This window comes from Rattus rattus, chromosome 8 (genome assembly GCF_011064425.1).
Source record: "Rattus rattus isolate New Zealand chromosome 8, Rrattus_CSIRO_v1, whole genome shotgun sequence".
Lineage (NCBI taxonomy): Eukaryota > Metazoa > Chordata > Mammalia > Rodentia > Muridae > Rattus > Rattus rattus.
The window spans coordinates 110,626,062-110,648,209 of NC_046161.1; the positions used below are offsets into that span (position 1 = coordinate 110,626,062).

Sequence of the window (22,148 nt, forward strand, 5' to 3'; positions counted from 1 at the left end):
TATCCGCATTTCCCAGGAATCCTGGGATAACACGGTTTCGTGGACCCAGACATTCTTTTTTTTTTTTAAAGATTTATTTATTTATTATATATAAGTACACTGTAGCTGTCTTCAGATACACCAGAAAAGGGCATCAGATCTCTTTACAGATGGTTGTGAGCCACCATGTGGTTGCTGGGAATTGAACTCATGACCTCTGGAAGAGCAGTTGGGTGCTCTTAACCGCTGAGCCATCTCTCCAGCCCGGACCCAGACATTCTTAATAAGGCTTTGAAGCATCTTGGTAGGACCAAGGCCACACCAGACTCTACAAGACTAGGAAAGGTTACTGAGTATGCAGGCATGCACCCTGGAACATTATCAAAGAACAAAGAAAAATACAAGGACTAGTGAGGTGCCTCAGCAGGTAAAGGGGCTTGCTGCCAGGTCTTAAGATCTGAGTTCGAGCTCCAGAGTCTACATGGTGGAACGAACCCCAGCAAGTTGTCCTTTGACCTTCACTCTTGTGCTGTGGCAATGTGTGTCCCCTCACCCCCAACATGAGTAAAGGACAAAAGTGCGCTCAGACCTGTACCTAATTAAGCTTTCTAGTGTCTTAGTCATGCCTCAGCTAAGGTTTGCTCACCGCTCTTGGCATGCTCCTAAAGACAGCTGTCACCATACCAGGAGACAAGGGGGGAATCTGACATGGACGACTGCTTGGGCAAAGTTATCAGCTAGCATAGGACAAAGGAGGGCGGGGGCGTCCTCATTTGCTTTCCCTTGCTCCGATGATCAAAGGCAACATGGAAGAAAGGGTTAATCTCACCTTCCCTTTCCAGGTCACAGTCATCTCTGAGGGAAGGCAAGGTAGGAACTGAGCAGGCATCATGGAGGAGTGTTATTTACTGGCCAGACTCAGCTATGTTTCTTATACAGTCCAGGCACACAGGCCTAGGAATGGTGCTGCCCACGTAGGCCAGTCCCTCCCACAGCAACCATAAATCAAGACAGTCTCTCAAGGACATGCCCACTGGCTGGTCTGATCTGGGCAGTCCCTCAGTTGAGAGTCCCTCAGGTGACCCTAGACTGTCAGATTGGCAGCTGAAGCCAACTAGGACAGGAGAGGAGAAATGGGAAGTACAAAGAACTCACTGTTGCGCGTGCAATTTAAACACTTAAAATTGCAAAGCAAATACTTGAGTGATGAAAAAGGAGAACTGAGCAATAAAACTAATAAGTACTATGGAAGGCATTAAGTGTTAAAAATACCATATAATCAGTATAATAAAAAGGTTTTTTAAAGCAAGAAAGATGCAAATCTCAGCACTATGGAAATGGGCCAGCAGGTAAAGTGTTTGCAGCCTGAGTGCAAGCCCCGGGGACCCATATGGTAGGAGAGAACTGACTCCACAAGCTGTCCTCTGAGTGCCATGTAGGTGCCCTGGTACATGCATACCCTCATGTATATACAATAAATAAACCTTAACAAATGCAAATTGTCCTCAAAGAAAAGGCAACAGATCATACAACCAGTGATACACGCTAATCGCAGCTTTGTGCACGCTTAAGTAAGCAGAAGTCCTAGCATGAGTCCAGTCAGTGTGAGAGCCCTTACTCCACCTACTAAAAGAAAAAAAGAATTGCCAAACAGTGTGCAAACCAATGTGTTCCTGTGTTTAGAGGAGACGTGCACAGAACTGGTAGTTCCGAAAGACAGGAGAGTGTAGTGGTCCTCAACAGTCCACACGCAAAGCTCACAGAAGGCAGAAGTTGTAGCCTCCATCTCACTGTGAGAAATGGGCTTACACCACAGTGCAAAGGGCTTTGCTTCATAATCGTGATGGGCCAACCACCAGGGCTACAGGCTCAGCTATTTGCTTTGTCAGCTTGAAATGACATTCTGGAATCCTCTGCCTGGGTCAGAGTCCTGTGTGCTGTTCCTTTCCCATTGGCTGCATCCTGTCAAAGCACGTGGCCTTTGTGCAACAGCAGCAGGAGAAACAGACAGCTGGAAAGAATAAGTTTTATTTTTTTACTTTTTTTCTTTTTTTTTTTTTCGGAGCTGGGGACCAAACCCAGGGCCTTGCGTTTGCTAGGCAAGCGCTCTACCACTGAGCTAAATCCCCAACCCCAAGAATAAGTTTTAATGCACTGCTATCCTCTTTAAGGCCAAAGGAGGCAGAAGACGGTTTCTACAAAGTATACATAAATGTACATTGAATGTTCTACTGTGTGGTGTGTGTGTATGTGTGTATGGTCATACATGTATGGATGCTACATGTGTGCGGCTGGCTGTATGTGTATATGGGTGCATGTGTGTATGCATGGGTACATGTATGTGTGGCCGGGTACATGTGTATATGGGTGCATTGTGTATGAGTGCATGTGTGTGTGTAGGGGTGCATGTGTATGCATGGGTGCATGTATGTGTGACTGGGTGCATGTGTGTGGGGTGTGTTTGTGTGTGTGGGGGTGGGTGCATGTATGTGTGGCTGAGTACATGTGTGTGTGTGCATGTATATGTGGCTGGGTGCATGTGTGTGTGAGTGCATGTGTAGGTTGGAGGTCAGGACTAGCTTGGATGAATTTCTCAGGTGCCTTCCACTTTTTGTTTGAGACAGGGCCTGGCTGCCACTCAGCTTCCAGGGATTCATGAGTCTCCACCTCCCATCTTGCTGTCACCCGGATTTCATCCACATGCCACCAAGCCTGGCTTTTTTTTTTCTCTCCAGATTTATTTATTATATATAAGTACACTGTAGCTCTTCAGACACACCAGAAGAGGGATAAGATCTCATTGTAGCTGGTTGTGAGTCATCATGTGGTTGATGGGATTTGAACTCAGGACCTCTGGAAGAACAGTCAGTGCTCTTAACCACTGAGCCATCTCTCCAGCCCCCAAGGTCAATTTCTAGCACCTACATGGCAGCTAGTATTGATCTGAAACTCCAGTTTCAGAGGATTTGTTACCCTCTTCTGGCTTCTACATGCACTATAAATGCATCTTTAAATTTAAAAAAAAAATTTTAAAAACGGGCTGGAGAGATGGCTCAGTGGTTAGGAGCACTGACTGCTCTTCCGGAGGTCCTGAGTTCAATTCCCAGCAACCACATGGTGGCTGACAACCATCTGTAATGGGATCTGATGCCCTCTTCTGGTGTGTCTGAAGACAGCGACAGTGTACTCACATACATTAAATCTTTAAAAAAATTTAAAAGATCCATCCCCCCTCCAAATGTAATTATCAATGAAACTATGGTGTATAATTAAATCAATAAATGAACATATCTCTTAGAATATGAATCACTGTAGTAATGGAAGAATAAAATGAAAGTAGTTAGAGTGGTGGCATGTTTTCTTAATCCAGCACTGGGGAAACAGAGGCAGGCAAATACATCTCTGTGTGTTCAAGGCCAGCCTGGTCTCCCCAGTAAATCCCAGGTCAGCCAGAGTTACATGGCGAGACCCTGTCTGGAGAAAGTGTTCCCTTTATTTCGTGTGAGCATGGGTGCACACATGCCATCGTGTGGTATGGAGGAGAGAAGGCAGCACTCAGGAGGTGGTTGGTTTTACCGAGCTGAGGTGAGGTAGGTTCTCGCTTCTGCGGCAGCCACCACGCATGCCCATAAATATATGTTTCTCTTTAAAAAAGGTTCACTGTGAATGCCATGAATCTAGATGTTTGGTCCTTTCTGTTTTTAAAGATTTCCTATTTTTATTTTTTGTGTATGCGTGTTTTGCCTGCATATGTCTGTGCACACATGTGCAGTGCCTGCGGAAGCCAGAAGAGGACGCTGGCTCCCTGGAACTGGAGTTAGAGACCTTGTGAGCTGCAATATGGGTGCTGGGAGCTAGAGCCTGGTCCTCTGTGAGGGTCCATGCCAGAGTCACCAGATGTCAGGATGACTTTTGTGTTTTCCCTTTTCAGTTCTGTTTTCTTTCTTTCTTTCTTTTTTTAAGATTTATTTATTATATATAAGTACACTCTCACTGTCTTCAGACACACCAGAAGAGGGCATCAGATCCCATTACAGATGGTTGTGAGCCACCATGTGGTTGCTGGGATTTGAACTCAGGACCTCTGCAAGAGCAGTCAGTGCTCTTAACCGCTGAGCCATTTCTCCAGCCCTGCCTTTGTGTTTTCTGTGGCATATTTCTTAACTCTCTAGGACTCTATTGTCCCACACAGTGCCTTCTTTCTTGTGTGTCCTTTTGTACGGACGGACGGACGCTGCCTCTCGTGGCCTTTATTGTTCTGCCCCGCCCCGTTTACTTGTATTTTGGAGAAAACCTTTATCACTTTGTCTTATCCGAAATGTACAAGGATTTCCTATGGCTTTTTTTTTTAATTTTTCATGTAGTTGTTTAATGTTTTGATGTGGGTATTTTCAAAGATGCAACCACCATGAAGCCAACATCCTAACCGCTGCCTCTTCAGAACCCGATAAAAAACGTTAAGAACCACATGCACTCTGTCATGGTTTTGTCCCTGGCTCTGCAATAGAAGCATGTGTAAAAAACACACTTCCGTGTTAGCCTATGCCCCTGAGTTATTACGGGGACTGGAGTTTACTGGTGACCCCTAATGGACATGTACCGAGAGCAAGAAATAAATTTTGTGGCTTTAAACCATTAAGGTTTGGGGATTTTTCCATTAGCACCGCGTAACCTAACCATTCTCTCTCATTACAGAGCGTTACCTTCCTCCCCGATCCGATTCATTTAACTGACCTGGAGGTCGCCACCATTAAATTAACAGAGGGGGTAGAAAGAATCCCCGCCTCCGAAGGAAGGAATAAACAGAGCAAAGAAATGAAGCCCTCTGAGGTCGACGCCTGGGGCGAAGCACACAGATAGCGTATGCTCGGCATGTGCAAGGCCCTGGTTTGAGTCCCAGGAATGCAAAACATAATAGATATTGGGGGAACCGTATCACTGACAGACATATCCACAAGCTCTCCCTCCCTTGTGTCATACAGAGAGCGATCATTCCTGACTGTGGGCCCCAGTGACTCCCTTGCATGTGTTTAGAGCATGCGTGCGGCTGTGCCTCTCAGTGGCCGAGGTAAGCCGGGGCCCGTCTTTTCAGTTGTCTCCGAGTAAAATTATAAAACTTATGGAAATCTTGGTAATTTACTTTGGGGTTGAGGTGAGCGCAGCAGGATTCAAACCCACGCCCCACCCCCACCCCCACCTCCACCCCCACCTCCGAACTGGTTGCCACTTCCGCAGTTTCCTTCCCCACAGTTTCACGGAAAGATTAATTCTTACCACTGGCTCGGCGACAGGTTTTTCTTTCCGTACCGAGAGACTACGTAATGGCAGCATGCCTTCTCTCTGGGATATCCGAATTCCCGGCAGCATTACTTTTCGGCATCAGGGTCATTATTTGGCGAAATGCAGATTCTTTGCGCACAGCACCACGATGGAATAACCACTGATCTGATAGCCCATATGGCCATTAAGATACCAATGCGGGCTGGGGGAGGGACTGAAGAGAGAGCTCAGTGGTTAAGGATGCTTGCTGCTCTTGTAGTGGAGCAGAGTTCAGTTCCCAGCACCCACACGCGGTGGCTCGCAACTGCCTATCTCTAGGCCTTCTTCTGGCCTCCACGGGTACTTGCACAAAAATGTACACAGGCATACGCATAAATAAAGACAAATCTTAAGAAAGGAGAGACCAGTAGGTTGGGGATTTGGCTCAGTGGTAGAGCACTTGCCTAAGAAAGGAGAGACCAATGGGTGGGCATCAAATACAGCGAGGAAGCTCTGGGCAGCGGCAGGAATAAGCCTTTGCGTCCTGGAAGGGTCAGAGGCGAGTGGTAAGAAGTCAGCGTGCTAGCCAGAGTGGCTAGCGGCTTGAAAGTTCTAATTTATGAAAATTAATATTTAATGTTTTGGGCTTCGTCTGGTTGTAAGTGAAAAGAGAAACCACAGATAAAGGGGAATTGCTATAATGTAACATGAGCATCTTTCTAATTTTATTTTTAAGTGTGTGTGTGTGTGTGTGTGTGTGAGTGTGTGTACAGGTGTTTGTGGAGGTCAGGAGAGGAAGTCAATGTTTAAGGAGTTGGAGTCATAGACATTTGTAAATTATCCAATCTGGGTCCTAGGAACCAAATCCAGGTCCTCTGCAACAACAGCAACTGGTTTTTGTTTGTTTGTTTGTTTTTGTTTTTATTTTTTAAACCACTGAGCCATCTAACCCCGGAGTCCCGTCTTTTTAAAGACTCACCTCAGTCACTATTTAGGAAGTGTACCAGGACCCGAGACACGGTTCACTAAGTACTGGGACCTGCTGCCAATCCTGAGGATTTGAGTTTGATTCCCAGCACCCACAGAGTGGACAGAGCCAACCACAAGTTGTCATCTGACCTCAACGTGTTCATTCTCTCTCTCCTGTCTGTCTGTCTGTCTGTCTCTCTCTCTCTCACACACACACACAATATAATAAAAATTTTAAGGGGTTGGGGATTTAGCTCAGTGGTGGGCGCTTGCCTAGCAAGTGCAAGGCCCTGGGTTGGTCCTCAACTCGAAAAAAAAAATTTTTTTTTTTTTTTACTTTTTTTTTTTTTTTTATTTTTTTTTTTTTTTTTTTTTTTTTAAAAAAAATTTTTTTTTTTTTTTTTTTTTTTTTTAAAAAATTTTTTTTTTTTTTTTTTTTGGTTCTTTTTTTCGGAGCTGGGGACCGAACCCAGGGCCTTGCGCTTCCTAGGTAAGCGCTCTACCACTGAGCTAAATCCCAGCCCCAAATTTTTTTTTTTTTTTAAAGAAATAAAAGATACACTCAGCAACATGAACGGACACTGGTGACAGCTAAGGAGCCCCTCAGTCCACTACTGTTAAAGCTGTCCAGATATGAAGTGTAGGCTGCTGGTGGCACAGGGCATATGAAAAACTATGGCTGGGGGTTGGGGATTTAGCTCAGCGGTAGAGCGCTTGCCTAGCGAGCACAAGGCCCTGGGTTCAGTCCCCAGCTCCCGAAAAAAAAACAAAAAACAAAAAAACCTATGGCTGGATATTGGATGCACATTTGAGACACAGTGGTCGATTGGACATTCAAGGGTGACTCAGAAGGCTTTGATATGAACAACTGACCCTGTGCTATTGATTCAGACGGGGATAGATGCGGGGTAGGGGGAGCAGGCTAAAGGGGGAGAAGAGATGGGAATTCTCTTCCGGCTAGGTAAAAATCAGGCTTCCGGGTAGGCTGCCAAATGCAACCGTGAAGCTAGTAGTTCAATATATGAATTTGGATTTTCTAGAACCATCAGAGTAGCATTTCGATGTGTGGGCATTTTGGACCAGTTGAGGTTAAGTGACATATGACCTGGTGTGGTACAGAAGCTGGGCATGCAGCCGAATTGGCAGTGTCTGCCTAATGTGCAGGAAGCTGTGGGTTCGATCCCCAGCAATACATATGACCAGGTATGGTGGTGCAAACCTCTGATCCCAGCACTTGGGAGGCAGAGACAGGAGGAGCAGAAGTTCAAGGTTATTCTTGGCCATGGATTGACTAGGTGGCCATCCTGGGCTAATATAAGATTCTTCCCCCAGAACTCTCACAATAAGACAGAAGAATAGAACTAATTAGTCTACTTTTTGGCATATGAATGAATGATACTTTGTAACCAATGCTTTCCCCAGTACAGTGTGTCTATCAGCTTGAGCTTGTTTGAATAAGTTTCTACCACTCATTAAGGAGATGCAAAATGGGGGCTGGAGAAATATCTCAGCTGTTAAGTTGAGAGTTTACTGCTCTTGCAAGGGACCTGAGTTTGGTTCCTAGCACCCATGTCGGGCAGCTCACAACCATCTTTACCTCAGCTCCAGGGAATCCTGGGTCTCCTTCTGGCTTCATGGAGTACATGTATGCACGTATACATATTCCCACACAGACATACATATATACACATGATTAAAAATAAAATAAATCGGGTGTGGGTGGTGACACAAGGCTTTAATCTCAACTCTTAGAAGGCAGAGGCAAGCAGATCTCTGTTGAGTGGGAGGCTAGTCTGGTCTAGCGTGAGTTCCAGGACAGCCAGGGCTACATAGTAAGATCTTTTCGCAAAAATACCACCCATAATAATAATAATAATAATAATAATAATAATAATAATAATAATAATAATACAATGATAGGCCTTGGGTCTGGAGAGATGACTCAGGGGTTAAGAGCACTTGTTGCTCTCGCAGAGGACTCAGGCACTAGGCATACACATAGATACAGGCAGGTAAACACATACACAACCGATCGATAAACAAATGAAAAAAATAAGAAAAACCACAGATTAGAGAACTCCAGGCTATCTGCAGATTACATAAGGAGAGGAAAAAGACAAAATTTAAGAGCGAAGGTTGTCAGACGAGCGGCAGACCCGTGGTCTCGGCTTCTTAGGAGGCTGAGAATCTTTCTGCCTCAAAACCAAAGCTGTAGCAGTAAGAAACGCTACCCGAATCTTGGAGGAGTTTAACACCCGTCACTCTCATAAGGGAAGTCCGAGGCTCAAGCCAGTGAAATAACCCAGGCTCTGGGGTGCCACCTCCCTCCTCACTCTTCTTGCTGAGGCAGGAGGGGAATATCTGAGGACTCCATAGCGTTTTCCCTGAGTGGTGTGACTGGCTCTTCCAATGCAGCTGGGAGGCCGATTACTCTCACACGCTCTGGTTGTGTAATCTGTGTGGAATCTGAAATGGAGGAATCTGGTGTGTGTATGTGCGAAAGGAACAGAGACCTGTTCTGAACCGATCTTTAAATGGGTGGGAGGAGTGCTGAAGGTAAGATGAAGGATCTGGGACTGCTGAGGATCCTTCAGGAAGCAGGTCGCCAACAGTTCTTTCCCACCTGCAGCTGCTCTGTGGGTCCTCAGCTTGGAGACAACTGTCTGTGCGACATGGGGAACTGCTGTCAATTCAGACTTCAGCGTTTTTTCTGCCAATTACTTAGTCCATAGATGGGAGCTGGAGGACAGAGGTCCTAGGTTATGGGGTCCAGGAGCTACCCACTCACTCAGGGGTCTCAGAGGAGCGTGCATCCCGTAGCGGGGGCTCCATAGCACCGGGCAGGCAACAGCCAAGTTGTGGGCAGTCCAATCCCACCAGCTCCGGGAGCGCGCCCCGCCTAGCCCTAGAGGCTGGTGCTGCCTGAGCGCTGTCTCCAGAGGGCGCGGGCTGGGGGCGGAGCCTCGGTGTTGTTGTTCCTCTCCGGCCCCGCCCCCAAGGGGGGCGCGGACCACGCGGCCGGAGGGCCCGCCTCCCCTCCCCCTCCCCGCCCAGCTCGCCCGCCTCTTTGTATCCAACATCCGGGTTTCCCCGCTGGCTCGGCTCCGTGGCCACCGCTCAGGAGCCATTTTGGACTCGGTTCAGCTCCCCTCCCCCACCCCCCCCCGTTCATGGCCCCTCCGGACTCGGCCCCTGCGCCCGGGGCCCGGGCCCAGCCCCGTTGCGCCATGCCCGCTTCCGGGCGCGCCCTGGCCCGCCCCGCCGCCGCCCCCCGGCTCCCGCGTCGCCCCATAGCCCGGGCCGCACTGTGCGCCGCCCGCAGCGGCCCTGAGCCCCTATCCCCGCACGCTGCCTGGGAACCGTAGCGCAGAAGCGCGCGCGCCTGGAAGCGAGACCCAGAGAAGGAGCGGGAAGCAGAGCGCAGCCGCCGCCGGGCCCTGCGCGCCCCGGGAGCGCAGCGCGGCCTGCCCGCGGGCTCCGGGTGTCCGCGGGGCGGCGCCGCGGAACATGACGGCGCCCTGGGCGGCCCTCGCCCTTCTCTGGGGATCGCTGTGCGCCGGTAAGGACCTGGCGCGTCGTGGGGGTGCGGGGACCTGGGGCGCGCGGTGTTTACCAACAAAGGGCGGCCCCGCGGCCTCGGCGCCGCGCCACCTGCCTGGGATCGGGGTCGCGCGGGGCGCTCTGCTCGCGATCGTAGAGGCGAGCTCGCCGGTGCCGTTCCTCTGCGCGATTCTGGCTCGCTGAAGTGCTAGGTGATGGGGGAACCTGGAGCGTCAGGGTCGGGGTTCAGGTTCCGCGGGCGCGCGGACCCCAGGGAAACCTGAGCGTGGGGAAGGCGGCCAAGCGAGGCGGGCATCTAATCGGGGGAGGCTGGGTTGGGGTTACTTGCTTCTGAGAGTCAGAGGTGTCGCAAAGCGAAGCGGACGGCTTTTCACAGCCCGCCTGGAGTCCTCTGCACCCCGTCCCGCCACTCCGCGTCGCGAACCTCATGCGAGTGGCTCCTACCTGCGCCCGCTTTCCTTGCAGCGGGCCGCAGATGCGCCCTCGTGGGACCGCTTTTGTTTTGGGCAACTGGGAGTGGAGAATGGTTGAAGAGGCGAACCAACAGGTCTCAGATCGCTCCGGCCGGCACGTGGCGGGCGTGAGTGACCTGCGCTGAGCCCGCTGGCGGCTGCGGGCTATGGATAGCTGGTGCGCGTCTGCTTGGGACTAGGACCTGTGGGTGTGTACGCACTAAGTTGTACTGGGAAAGCGCTTTCTCCCCCAAAGCCCAGGCACTGATTTCTCTGTCCCGATGGTGCTAAAGCATGCTCAACTTTGTATGAGCTTCGGGGCGGGTTTGGCAGTTCCAGGAAACGTGGACAGTCGGGCATTGAGACTCCAGAGAAAAGATCTTGGAGATTGGGACGGCTGGTGCCCGGTGGCCGGGGCTCTGGGTCCTGCGCGTCTTTGTTCCCAACCCCCATTACACATGCAGCTCGGGTCCCCTGCCGCCCGAGGTGGCAGCAGCGCGGAGTCTGGGAAACCCGCGAGGGGCGGGGCCCGGAGTGCTAGGGAAGGGCTGGGATCCCCCTTGCAGCCGCGGGGGTGGGTATCCCAGATGGCCATTGCACCCCCTCACTGGGATCCTCACTTTCGGTCTTCTCCCTTCTATTACAAGGTAGTGAGTGTTAGTTTAATTCCGACCTGAGAGTTTTCGCAGGAGCCTGGAGCGGTGGAGCATGAGTGCAGGAACCAGAGGGCAGAGAGCACTTCTTTGCTACCCGAGCCCACTGTTGGGAAGGAGTTTCAGTGCTGCCCTGGAGTGGTAGAGGCAAAGTGGTGCTCAGGGTGAACATTTTGTTTCTTTCTGCCACTCCCCGAAGTGTTGTTCTTGAGACTTTTCTCCCCAAGAACGGGGGCCTGGAAGCGATGGAAACAGTGGCCTGTTCTGGGGAGGGCAAGAGCAGGCTGATCCAAGGGTACACAGCGGCTCTGTAGACGTCTCTTGACTGCCTGATCTCTACTCCTGGACGTGTGCCTTGTCTCTTTCAAGTTTAGGTTTGTTGAAAGCATTTTCTCTGGACAGTAGCCTCGGACTAGAAAGCTGTGTATCACAGCTCCAGTTTGTCCCAGTTGGACCTCACCAGTCACCTCCCATTTGGGGCGCGGTGAGAGTGGATCCCTGGTACTGTGTCTACACTTATGCTGCACTCTTAGGGGGGAGAATATGGAGGCTTGGGTTCTGACTCAACCTGTGGTTCTGCCCTCAGGGAAGCCACACCTGTGCTGTGGTGGCAGCTGCTTTCTCTTTTGAGGAACTAGAAGAGAACTTTGAAGGGTTGGGGGGTAGAGCTGGCCTTCCTGTGCCTCTGGCTTCAGAGATCTTCATGTTTCTGGCTTGATACTCAGAATTGCTTAGCTCTGTGGTAAAAAAGAAGAGATCTGTATACTGGTGCTGCTGACGGGAACATGGGCTCGGCAGATATATTCAACTTAAAAATCCCCAATAGTCATGTTAGTAAAAGAAATAGCTGTGTCTTTAGTGTATTCTGGCTGCTTTAATACCACAGGACTGGGTGGTTCAAACAGCAATGTTGGGGCTGGAGAGACAGCTCAGTGCTTAAGAGTGCTTGCTGCTCTTGCATGGGACCCAGGTTCTAGTCTAACCCCTACATAGTCATAGTCAACCTGGAACTCGACTTCCAGGAGGGTCCCATGCTTTCTGGCCTTGGAGAGCACCAGGTGTGTATGTGGTACCCAGACATAGTTAATTACAGTTAAAATAGCCATATATATTTAGGGAATCAGCAGCGCTTATTTTAACATGGTTCTAGAAGCAAGACCAGGGAGTCTTAAGAGAGCCAGTCCTATAGTACAGATCTAATCCAACTTTTACTCCTTCTCTTCACTCACTTCCAAAGACCTTTGTGTTGTTATTGGCGGTCAGAGGCCGGCTGGCTCTGTCATCGTTAAGTAGAATTAAGTTAACATGAAGATTGGTCATTTCAACATCTATCGCTATAATTGATGATAAAGGGGGAAAATTTTCCAAGACAGGATTTTTCTGTGTAACCATGGCTGTTCTGGAACTCGCGCTCTGTAGACCAGGCTGGCATGGAGCTCCTAGAGCTCTTCCTGCCTCTGCCTTCCAAGCACCCTCATTAAACACCGCTGCCTTGCCCTGGTTGAGGCATGAAAAGAATTTTAACTGTCTTCAACTGTGGTCGGCGTCTTAACCCTTCACAGAACACCTCAGTTCCAACTCTGCACACTTGAAGTTCTCCGTAACGGACAGCACTGGCTGAGAAAGACAGGCCAGACTGATGCAGTAGCCCGCAGATATGTCTGGATGTCTTTCTAGATCTGAGGTTGGCCCAGTATGTCCTTGGGAGGCTGGCATTTGGCCTTGTGTTGCAGTGGACACCAGGCACTCTGTCCTCTGCCATCTGCCTCAGTCTTTGGGGTTCAGAGCAGAGAGCTCTGTGCTAAGAATGGTCTCAACAGGTCCTTACTGCCCAGTGGTGTTCTCATAGGCTGACCACTGACACCAGGATGTTTCCTGTCTGTTTTCTCTGGTTGGAGGTGCGTATGAATGGCCTTTAATCTTCTGGTCCATTTTAGTGGGAGAGGCCAAGGCCAAGGGCTACAGAGTTGTGGAATTCCCTCCCAAATGTCCTCTGCTCTCTGTCCTGTCTGCTGGTCAGGTGCCTGCCTGTCAGGTGGGCATACCCTCTGGGAGGAGTAGGAACCCCTCCTCCACTCTCAGGGCTCTTACAGAGCAGATGTGATTCTTGCCGTCCTCCGAGACTCTACGGAGTGAAGACTTGAGACCCAGAACCCTTTGGGTGCCCTGCTTAGGCAGGCTTTTGAAGTGTACCCCTATGCTGCTCTTCCTGGCACCCAGAATTCTCCAAGTCTCTGGACTTGTCCTAGCAGTTACCTAAGGCCTTTTTTTTTTTTTTTTTTTTTTATTTATTTTTTGCTAGGAGCACAGAGGAAGCCCCATGGTCACTTGTCCTAATGCTCTGAGAATCTAAGAAATCAGAGCTCAAGAAAATGTAAATCAGGGCTTGTGCGCAAGCGTGTGCATTTGTGTGTGTGTGTGTATGTGTGTGTGTATACATACATACGTAGTGTTGTAGTGTTGCAGTGTTGCACATCTTTGGTGGGCTCTGTAAAATCCCAACTACCTTGCAGTCAGCCCTCCCCTTGGGGTATTCTGTTGTCCCTGGGAGGTTGTGTGTGTTGGACATACTCCGTAGTCTCTGGACATATTCCTTAGCCTGTTTGGTCCGTGGACATGTCCTTGCCTTTTCTTCTGCTACTTGTGATTCTGCCCATCACTCCGTTTCCATGGTTTCCTCCCCATCCAGGAAGCCGGCTCTCTGAGTGCCTATGTATTTAGCCCTTCTACCTGAGAGGTCAGGAGTGCGCATGGGATCCACAGCAGGTCAGGTCCTAACCTATTACCATGGCCTGGGATCCAGTGGGTTGAGGGAGAAGAGCAAATCTGGATCATTCAGGACCAGTCATGTTTTCAGTCTTACCTCCTCCCCATTCATGTGTGTGTGTGTGTGCACGTGTGTACCTGTGCATGCGAGTACCTGTGTGCATGTATGTGTGTGTGTGTGTGTGTGTACCTGTGCATGCGAGTACCTGTGTGTGTGTTTGTGTGTGTATCTGTGCATCTGAGTGCCTGAGTGCCTGTGTATGTGTATACCTGTGCATGTGAGTGCCTGTGTGTGTGTATACTTGTACATGTATGTGGGTGCATGTTCAGGCTAGAGAGCATCATCATATGTCTTTCACAATTTCTTCCGCCTTGTTTTTTCTTCCTTTTAAAAGCATTTTGCTTTAGCTCGTGGGCGTGTGCCACAGCTCGCTGTGTTCGTGGAGGTCAGCGGACAACTTGTGGACGTTGGCTCTCTCCACAGCAGGTCCTGAGGAGTCAGACTCGGGTTCTCAGGCTTGGTTGCAGGCAAGGCTTTACTGCTGAGACATCTTGCTGGCCCCAACTTCATTTTTGAGGCAGGGTCTCTGTCCCTGGAGTTTACCCTTAAAGCAAGGGTTGCAGATGCTCACCATCCTGTGTGGCTTTTGGTGGGGGTGCTGGTGTTTGAACTCTGGTCCTTATGCTTGTGTGGCACATACTTACCAGCTGAGTCATGTCCCCAGACCACAGTCTGGGTGACAGTCTGGATAGACAGCCCTGGGTCAGAGTCCTGGCTGCACGGGCCTTTCTAGAACAGGGTTTCTCTACCTTGACAGCATTGGTATTTTATACCTATGGCTTCTGTCTGCTGGGAGGAATGTTTGTGGCAGTATAGCGGCAGGCCTGCACACTGCAGATGCCGTTATCTCTTCTCAGACCATGGTGAGTGGGAGTGACTCTTGGCATCTCTGAGGGTAGGGCCAAAACCATACTCAGGTAGGATGAGAGCGTGGTCTAGAACATTCAGCCTTTACTGGGGTAGACGGTTGTGGGAGATGTCCATCCATCTTTCTCCGTCTGGAGACAGGGTAGGGTAGGGAGCTGGGTTCTCCTTCAAAGTGTAGATAACTCCTGCTTCTCTGAACCTGTTGGAGTGTGTGTTTGGTTCAGAATCAATGGTCCAGCGGACCAGCTGCCACGGAGGAGAATCCTGGCGTCCTTGAGTTTTCCCAGAAGTGGTTCGGGTTTCAGGGAGGTGGCTCGTTGTGGGTGGCTGGGCACCCGCCCACCTGCTCTGGCCTTTGCCTTGAGGCTGGCACTTCTGCCTCTCCCTCCCACAGAATGTCAGGAAGTGCCTGTTGTTGGGGCTCTGCCTGCCTGACACCCCCTCTCTGCTCACCTGGGATCTGGGTGAGCCCAGGCTGTACCCGTCGGCCAAACCTCGGTGTCATAGCAGGATCCTGGCATGCCCTTTCCTCCCAGGGGGCCTGCCCTGGAGCCTCGGGGCCAGGACGCCAGGGCAGGGGGGCAGCCTCACCCCAAAGGTATGGGTCTGTCTCTTCCCACAGGGCTTGGGAGGTATGTGGTGGGAAAGCCTTGCCTAAGAAGGCTGTATTGCTGTAGCCTGTGACAGACACAGCCGGCTGCCACAGAGGCCTGTTTGCTAGCCTCGTAGGCTGGCAGCTCCCTGAGTTCTTTTTATGCGGAGTTGTTGGGGGGCATTTCTTCCTGACCCCACTCAGTACAACAGCGTGGAGCTGCTCACTGGTAGGGCATCAGGGTGGAACAAGCCTTGTGACAACCATTCTGAGTTCTCCGCATGCCCTGCGAAGTGTTGCTGAGGTGAGATTTCCTAGGCTTCTTTCCACCTCTTCTGCATCCAACCCCCACACCCCCACCTCTTCTGTACACACAACCCTCACCTCACACACACCCCAACCCCTGTGACAGTGTGGTTGCTTTCCTAGAATTCGTGGGTCTGGCCCTTCCTCCCATGTCATCACCAGGTTTTTGCTCTGGGCCAGACACCCCTTATTCTGTGCTTTTTCTTTTCTTTTTTTGTCTCATTGAGGATCAGACTTACAAATGAGCCCTAGGCCCTGAGGTGCTGATGTGGTTGCTCCTTGCAGGCGGGCCTGCGGGTGGTGCTTCTGGGTGCCCAGGTTTTAAGGGTTGGGAGATCCTCTGGTCTTCTTCAAGTTGGTCCTTAAGGTTGGCAGGATACTTCTGACAACGGTAGGGATTGGAAATCCACAGATCAGACCCACTGGGATGTTCCAAGGATCAAGGGTGCCTCCTCCTGGCATGGGACTAGTCCTGGCTTCTGGCCTTGGATAGTCCCGCTCTATCCCATCATGCTGTGCACACACATGTGCCGTTTTCTCCAGACCCTCTCGGGGCCTGGCAGCTCGGTCTGGTGTTTTAATTCATGGACACGTGATGCTGGAGAGAAAGCCTGGTCCACCGGGCAGGTCTGTGGCCCTCCTCCCTGGGGAATGTTCTGGAGGGGGCCTGGCCTGCTGGACAATGGGGCTGCTTCTCCCTGACTAGTTTCCGGGCTACAGCTGAGGACTTTTGTGAGGCAAAGCCAATGCTCTTGTTGGTAAACGTGTTCCTAGGCAGACTATTTCGGTTCTACCTCTGAGAACTAAGGAGGCTAAAATTAGTTCTGGGGAGGAAAAGGAAGGCTGTTGGAAACTCAAGCCCTTGGCTGGAAGGTGCAGGAGCCTTTTCCCTCGTGTTTGTGGCTGAGTATTTGGGAGGATGTGAGCAGACCAGCTGTTGTCTGTCCATCTGAGTGGAAGGAGGGGTGCCTGACTGCCCTCCAGACCTGCCTGGGCCAGTGAAAGGAAGCAGGCGGCTGACTTGGGAGCTGTCATGCCACGGTGTTTTTTTCTTCTGGTCCTGCAGTGGTCCAGAGTGTTTCTGGGTGTGGAGACCATGCTGTCTGTGTCCGCCTTCATGCCAACTCTCCTCACCTTCTACCTCCAACCGCACTGTTACCTGCCCATTGATTCAGGAGCTTCTGAGTTCTGAGAGCCCTAGGCTGGCAGTCAGGGGTTGGGAAACATTTTGGATATTGGGGAGGATTTCCTTTGTATGTGAATTTGAAGTGGGGTTCAGTAGGAGTCTAGTCTATGGCCCAGGCCCCTTGGGAGATCTAACTTCTCTGTACAGAACATGTGGGCCAAGGTTCATCTACCAAGTGATTTAAAGACTACAAGGACACAAGGTTAGTTGAGAAAGGTGAGTGACCCCTGCCTGAGGGAAGGTCTAGGTTTGTTTCCTCTAAGCTGAAAACCTTTGCACAAAAACCTTTTACCCAGGGGTCTCCTAGTTAACCTCTGTTGGGGAGCAGAGGTTACCTGAGTCCTATTTTTTTTTAAACTCTTTTTAACTTTTATTAAATTTATAGCTGTTTAAGTAACACACATATATTCAGTGGCAGAAATTTAGCTGTAGGTACAACCAGGGTCTCAAGTTGGGTGTGGTAGTGCGTGCCTGTGACTTCCGTTCATGGGAGAGGCAGGAGAGGCAGGAGGGGCAGGAGAGGCAGGAGGGGCAGGAGGGGCAGGAGGATGAGGAGTTTAATGGTCAACCTGGGCTGTGGAGGCCGTGTCAAAAACAAACAACAGAAAACAAAAGCATAGTGTCAGGCTGGGGAGATAGCTCAGCGGTTAAGAGCACTGACTGCTCTTCCAGAGGTCCTGAGTTCAAACCCCAGCAACCACATGGTGGCTCACACCATTTGTAATGGGATCTGATGCCCTCTTCTAGTGTGTCTGAAGACAGCTATGGTGTACTCATATAGAATAAGTAAATCCTAAAAAAAAAAAAAAAAAAAATAGTGGAATCTCCTGAGTAAGCTCTCCTCCTTAAGAAGTGATTTATTTTTATATATGTATGTATGTTTGTGTGTGTGCACACACATACCCTTGTAAATTCTCGTGCACCATGTACAAGCATTGCCCACAGAGGCCAGACAGGATGTCAGGTCCCCTTTAATTGGAACTACAGGTGGTCGTGAGCTGCTTAATGTGGCTGCTGGGAACGGAGCCCAGGTCCCCTGCAAGAGAGGCTCACCACTCTTACCTACCGAGCCATCACCCTCCTGCACCATACCTTTTTGAGATAAGATCTCATGTAGTCCAGTCTCTCCTTGAACCAACCAACCAACTAACCAACCAACCAACCGTGCTGGTGTTGAACTAGGGTCCTCCAACCCGCACTTCCCGAGTGCCGGCGATACAGGTGTGCCTCACCACATACAGTTTCTGTAGTGCTGGGGATGAAGCCTAGGGCTTCGTGAGTGCCAGGCAAATGCTCTCCCAGTTGAACTATGTCCTCATCTCTCTCAGCTAAGTCTTTTGTGGTTGGTACATATTCTTTCAGGCATTCTTCTCCCAATAGGGCAACTATAGGTAATACTTAGGTAATATGATGACGATGATGATAGTTTTTATTCATTTATTTATTTATTTACATTTTTTTTTCTTTTTTTCGGAGCTGGGGACCGAACCCAGGGCCTTGCGCTTGCTAGGCAAGCGCTCTACCACTGAGCTAAATCCCCAACCCCATTTATTTACATTTTTAAGATGTGTAGTGTGTGTGTTTGTCAGTGCCGTGGCATGCGTGTGGAGGTCAGAGGACAGCCTGTGGGAGTTGGCTCGTTCTTCCCATCTTATGAGTGCCCAGGATCAAACACAGGTTCCAGGCTTGGCGGCGTGTGCTTTTACCCACGAAACCTTTACCTTAGCCTTTCTTGTTTAGCCCCTACTGGTACCACTGTCGTATGTAGCTGGATTTTGCTACTTTGCGGGTGCCTCTTTCCCACCCTTTATTTCCCCCTGCCCCAACCCCTTTTCCCAGTTTCATACCCTGTCACTAGATAGAAGAGAAAGGATACAAGAGATAGAGATCCCTAAATCTGATTCCTTCCTTTTGTTTCTCCTTTGAGCATAACAAAGTACAATTAAACTCCCCTCCCCCCACCACAATGACCAACAACCACTGACCCTGCCTCTTGGGACCCTAGGGTTTATTTATATACCCTCTGTAAAGTTCCCAGAAGTCCAGATATCGCGCAATTGCAGAAACTATCTGCAGCCGGCAAAAACGCACCTCTGCTAGAGCGCGAGGCAAATCATAGTCAGCTGCTGCAGACATCGGAAACAGCCCCATATCCCGACACCGGGGATTAAAACGATAACACATTCTTTTCTATTTTTTTTTTTTTTTTTTTTTTTTTTTTGGAGCTGGGGATCGAACCCAGAGCCTTGCGCTTGCTAGGCAAGCGCTCTGCCACTGAGCCAAATCCCCAACCCCACGATAACACATTCTTACTGTATTTCTGTGTTTTTAAAGAAACCAGAATTCCAAAGCTGTCACTATGTCTTCCCCCTTCTGTCTAAGCCATTAATTGTGCTGTGTGTGTTGGGAAATTATCAACAGACATTTTCAGTAAGCTTAAGAGCTTTTCGGGTCAGCGGCCCAAGGTTTTCAGGAGACCTCTCCTGCTCTTTCTCCTGGAGCAGCTCTGCCTTTGAGACAGTAGCATCTGAGCAACCCTGGCACCTGGGTTAAACCGCATCTCTCCTTTTGTATAGGCCATAATTTTAATTTCTCCCGTGAAATCTTCATGTATAATTTTTGGATGTAAAAATTTTGGGAAGTCGGTCAACTCCTTCCCACGGTCCTTCCTACAATCCCCGAGGGCAAGGGACCATATCCAGTGGCTTTTTTTATAACATTAAATTTTGGGGGATACAGTAAGATGGTTACCTCTTTTTTTAAAGATTTATTTATATACATGAGTACACTGTAGCTGTCTTCAGACACACCAGAAGAAAGCAGATCCCATTACAGATGGTTGTGAGCCACCATGTGGTTGCTGGGAATTGAACTCGGGACCTCTGGAAGAGCAGCCGGTGCTCTTAACCCCTGAGCCATCCCTCCAGCCCCTGTTCACAATTTTGTTGCGGACAATCATATTTCCCACAATTAAAGCACTGGGCATTTTGAGTTCTGAGACCTTTAGCTGCTTCGTCAAAGTCTCTTTGCTTATGAATGCATTTCTGGAAATTGAAACACCTGGCACTTTGATATTGGAGAACTCTAGTTCTAGTTTGGCCTATGATATTAGCATGGTACCTATTAGAACTATTAGCATATATCCCTTATCCACTCATCTTCAGGTGCTGCTCACACCTTTAATGGTTCGATAACATTTTTATGTCCAATATTCAAAGTTCCAAATGCCAAGGTTTCCACAAACACCTGCCTTGGTCAGGGTCTGATACAGCTTTATTTACAACCAAAACTAATCTTTGTTTAAAAACAAACAAACAAACACACAAAGAAACAAAAAAACAGCCAGCAATGGCTTCTCCAGTGCCTTGTGTAATTTTTGTTAAATGAAGTGGATATTTTTTCCCCCCTGGCCTCAACCTTGTCCCAAGCTTAAGGCCAGGAAGCAACATTTCCTATAGTTACTTCATCAGATTGAATCTGTTCTTGCCCTTCACCTAGCAACTGGTCTTTTTTTTTTTTTCTCTTTTCTTTTTTTTTGGAGCTGGGGACCGCAACGGTCTTTTACAATATCCATTCCCCTCTATTTCTCTGTTCTGTATTTGAAGCATTTTGAGTAGTCCAGTTACTTAGAATTTGTTTCACATAAGGAGAGTGCATCCCATATGAAATCACAGCCTCTTTACAAAGCCCTAGATCGAATCTGTAGGACACCATCCTGTCACATCCTAACCTTGCCCCACATCATTAGCAGGAGTACACTGACTACAGAGAAAGCTGATGGTGATGGTGGAACCCTGGGCCACCCCTCCTCCCACTCTGGCACTGTCATCGGATCGTCCTGACTTTTCAGCTTTTCTCTGACCTGGCTGCCCTCTGCCAGTTTCTTTTCCTCTTTCTTCCTGTGGGAAACTCCTGGTCTCTTGCTCAGTCTCTGGGACTGAGCTTGTGTCTCTCTTCTGGCGCTCCTTGCCTCTCAAGAGCTTCTATCTCCAACTTTGCAGCACTAAAGCTGCAACTGGTTCAGAAAATCGAGTAGCGAGACTCCCCTCTCCTTCCCCACTTCAGCCATTTGTTACCCAGGCCCCTCCATTTCCACCTGCAATTTTTCCAACTGCTCGGCCATTCTTCCAACCTTTTTTTGAAACAGAATATTTGAAGAAGGGAAAAAAGAAAACAGAAAAATCCCTTCTGGGAGCAAAGTAAGTGATATCCCAGCAGTAGAGGCCATAGTAAACTTTTTGCTGGCCTCTTGAAAAGGAAATATCCATTCCTTACTTCCCTGCGGTTTCCTCTATGGCCATTTGAAATCAAATTTCCCATTTTTAAAAAGTAGAAAACACAAACCTTATTTTAATAAGAACCTAGGTTTGGGGTAGGAATGGGGCCAGTAACTGGGGTCAAGGTAGACTAGGGGTCGGTTTTAGAGAAGAGGGCTGGTAACAAAGCTTTATTGGTGTGAGTCCCCAAGGACTCCCCGTCCCCCGCCTCCTCCCACCCCCACATTGCCCAGAATGAAGCCCACAGCCAGGGAATCCTCGTAGATGCTGGTTCAGGGTTGATAGCTGATGCAGCAGAGGGCCCAGAACTGTCAGATGTTGCCCAAGTGCTGCAAGGTCTGCAGTAACATGATATTCAGCAACTGGGGAGCAATCTGCAGGGACGCACTGCCCTGGGAAAGGCCTGGAGGTTCATTTTGGTTCTCCATGTTTCGGTGGACACTCAGGAGTCAGGGCATCAAGGAGGGCCTAGGAGCAGGGTAGCTGGTACTGCTGCGGGCACCGTATAGTAGGAACTGATCTGAGTGTGTGCGGGGCAGAGGCAAGGTCAGCGTTCCCCCACAAGCGCAGCCCTACCCAAATTTCCCATTTTTAACCTTAACTTTTGATCCCCACATTCGGGTGCCACTTGTTGCCAGTCTGTGCTACTCTGTGGGTTCTTTCCCCCCCACTTTATATCTCTGCTTTTACCCCCTATCACTAGAAAGGACATGGAGAGAAAGGGTAGAGGGGAGAGAGAGACCCTGAATCTAATTAATTTCATTTCTTCTTTGGGCATGGCTACCAACAAGTTACAGTCAGCATCCCTGAACGACCAGCAAACAGCACCCTGCCTCTCGGGGCTCTAGCATTTATATATGCTCTGAAAAGTTCCCAGAATTCCAACGTCACCTAGTCAGAAATTATCTACAGCTGGCAAAACCACGCCTCTGCCAGAGCGCGAGGCAAAGTCTGAAGCAGCCCCCTATCGCCACACGTGGGATTAAAACAAAAACAGTCTTATTATTTCTGTGTTTTTATTGAAACCAAAATTCCAAAATTGTCACTCTGGTCTGGTCGTAGGCATAAGACGCATACAGAAGTCTGATGATGAGCGAAGCATAGCCTCGTGTGTGTGTGTGTGTGTGTGTGTGTGTGTGTGTGTGTGTGTGTGTGTGTATGTGTGTGTGGAGTGGGTGTAGAAAGCGCTTCCCATGCACAAGGCTCAGTGGTTAAGGACC

General features: G+C 49.4%; 1 protein-coding gene across 3 annotated transcripts in view; it reads left to right on the forward strand.

Annotated features, from left to right (window-relative positions):
• Positions 1–9,263: 9,263 nt before the first annotated feature.
• Acvr2b (activin A receptor type 2B) overlaps positions 9,264–22,148 on the forward strand; it is a 30,122-nt gene continuing 17,237 nt past the window's right edge. For 2 of the 3 annotated variants that reach the window (XM_032911115.1, XM_032911117.1), the window contains exon 1: positions 9,376–9,766. In XM_032911115.1, coding sequence (XP_032767006.1) covers positions 9,715–9,766 — 52 coding nt within the window. In that variant the 5' untranslated portion in view covers positions 9,376–9,714. Of the gene's footprint in view, positions 9,767–22,148 lie in introns of all 3 variants that reach the window. The other variant, XM_032911116.1, reaches the window with a different exon arrangement.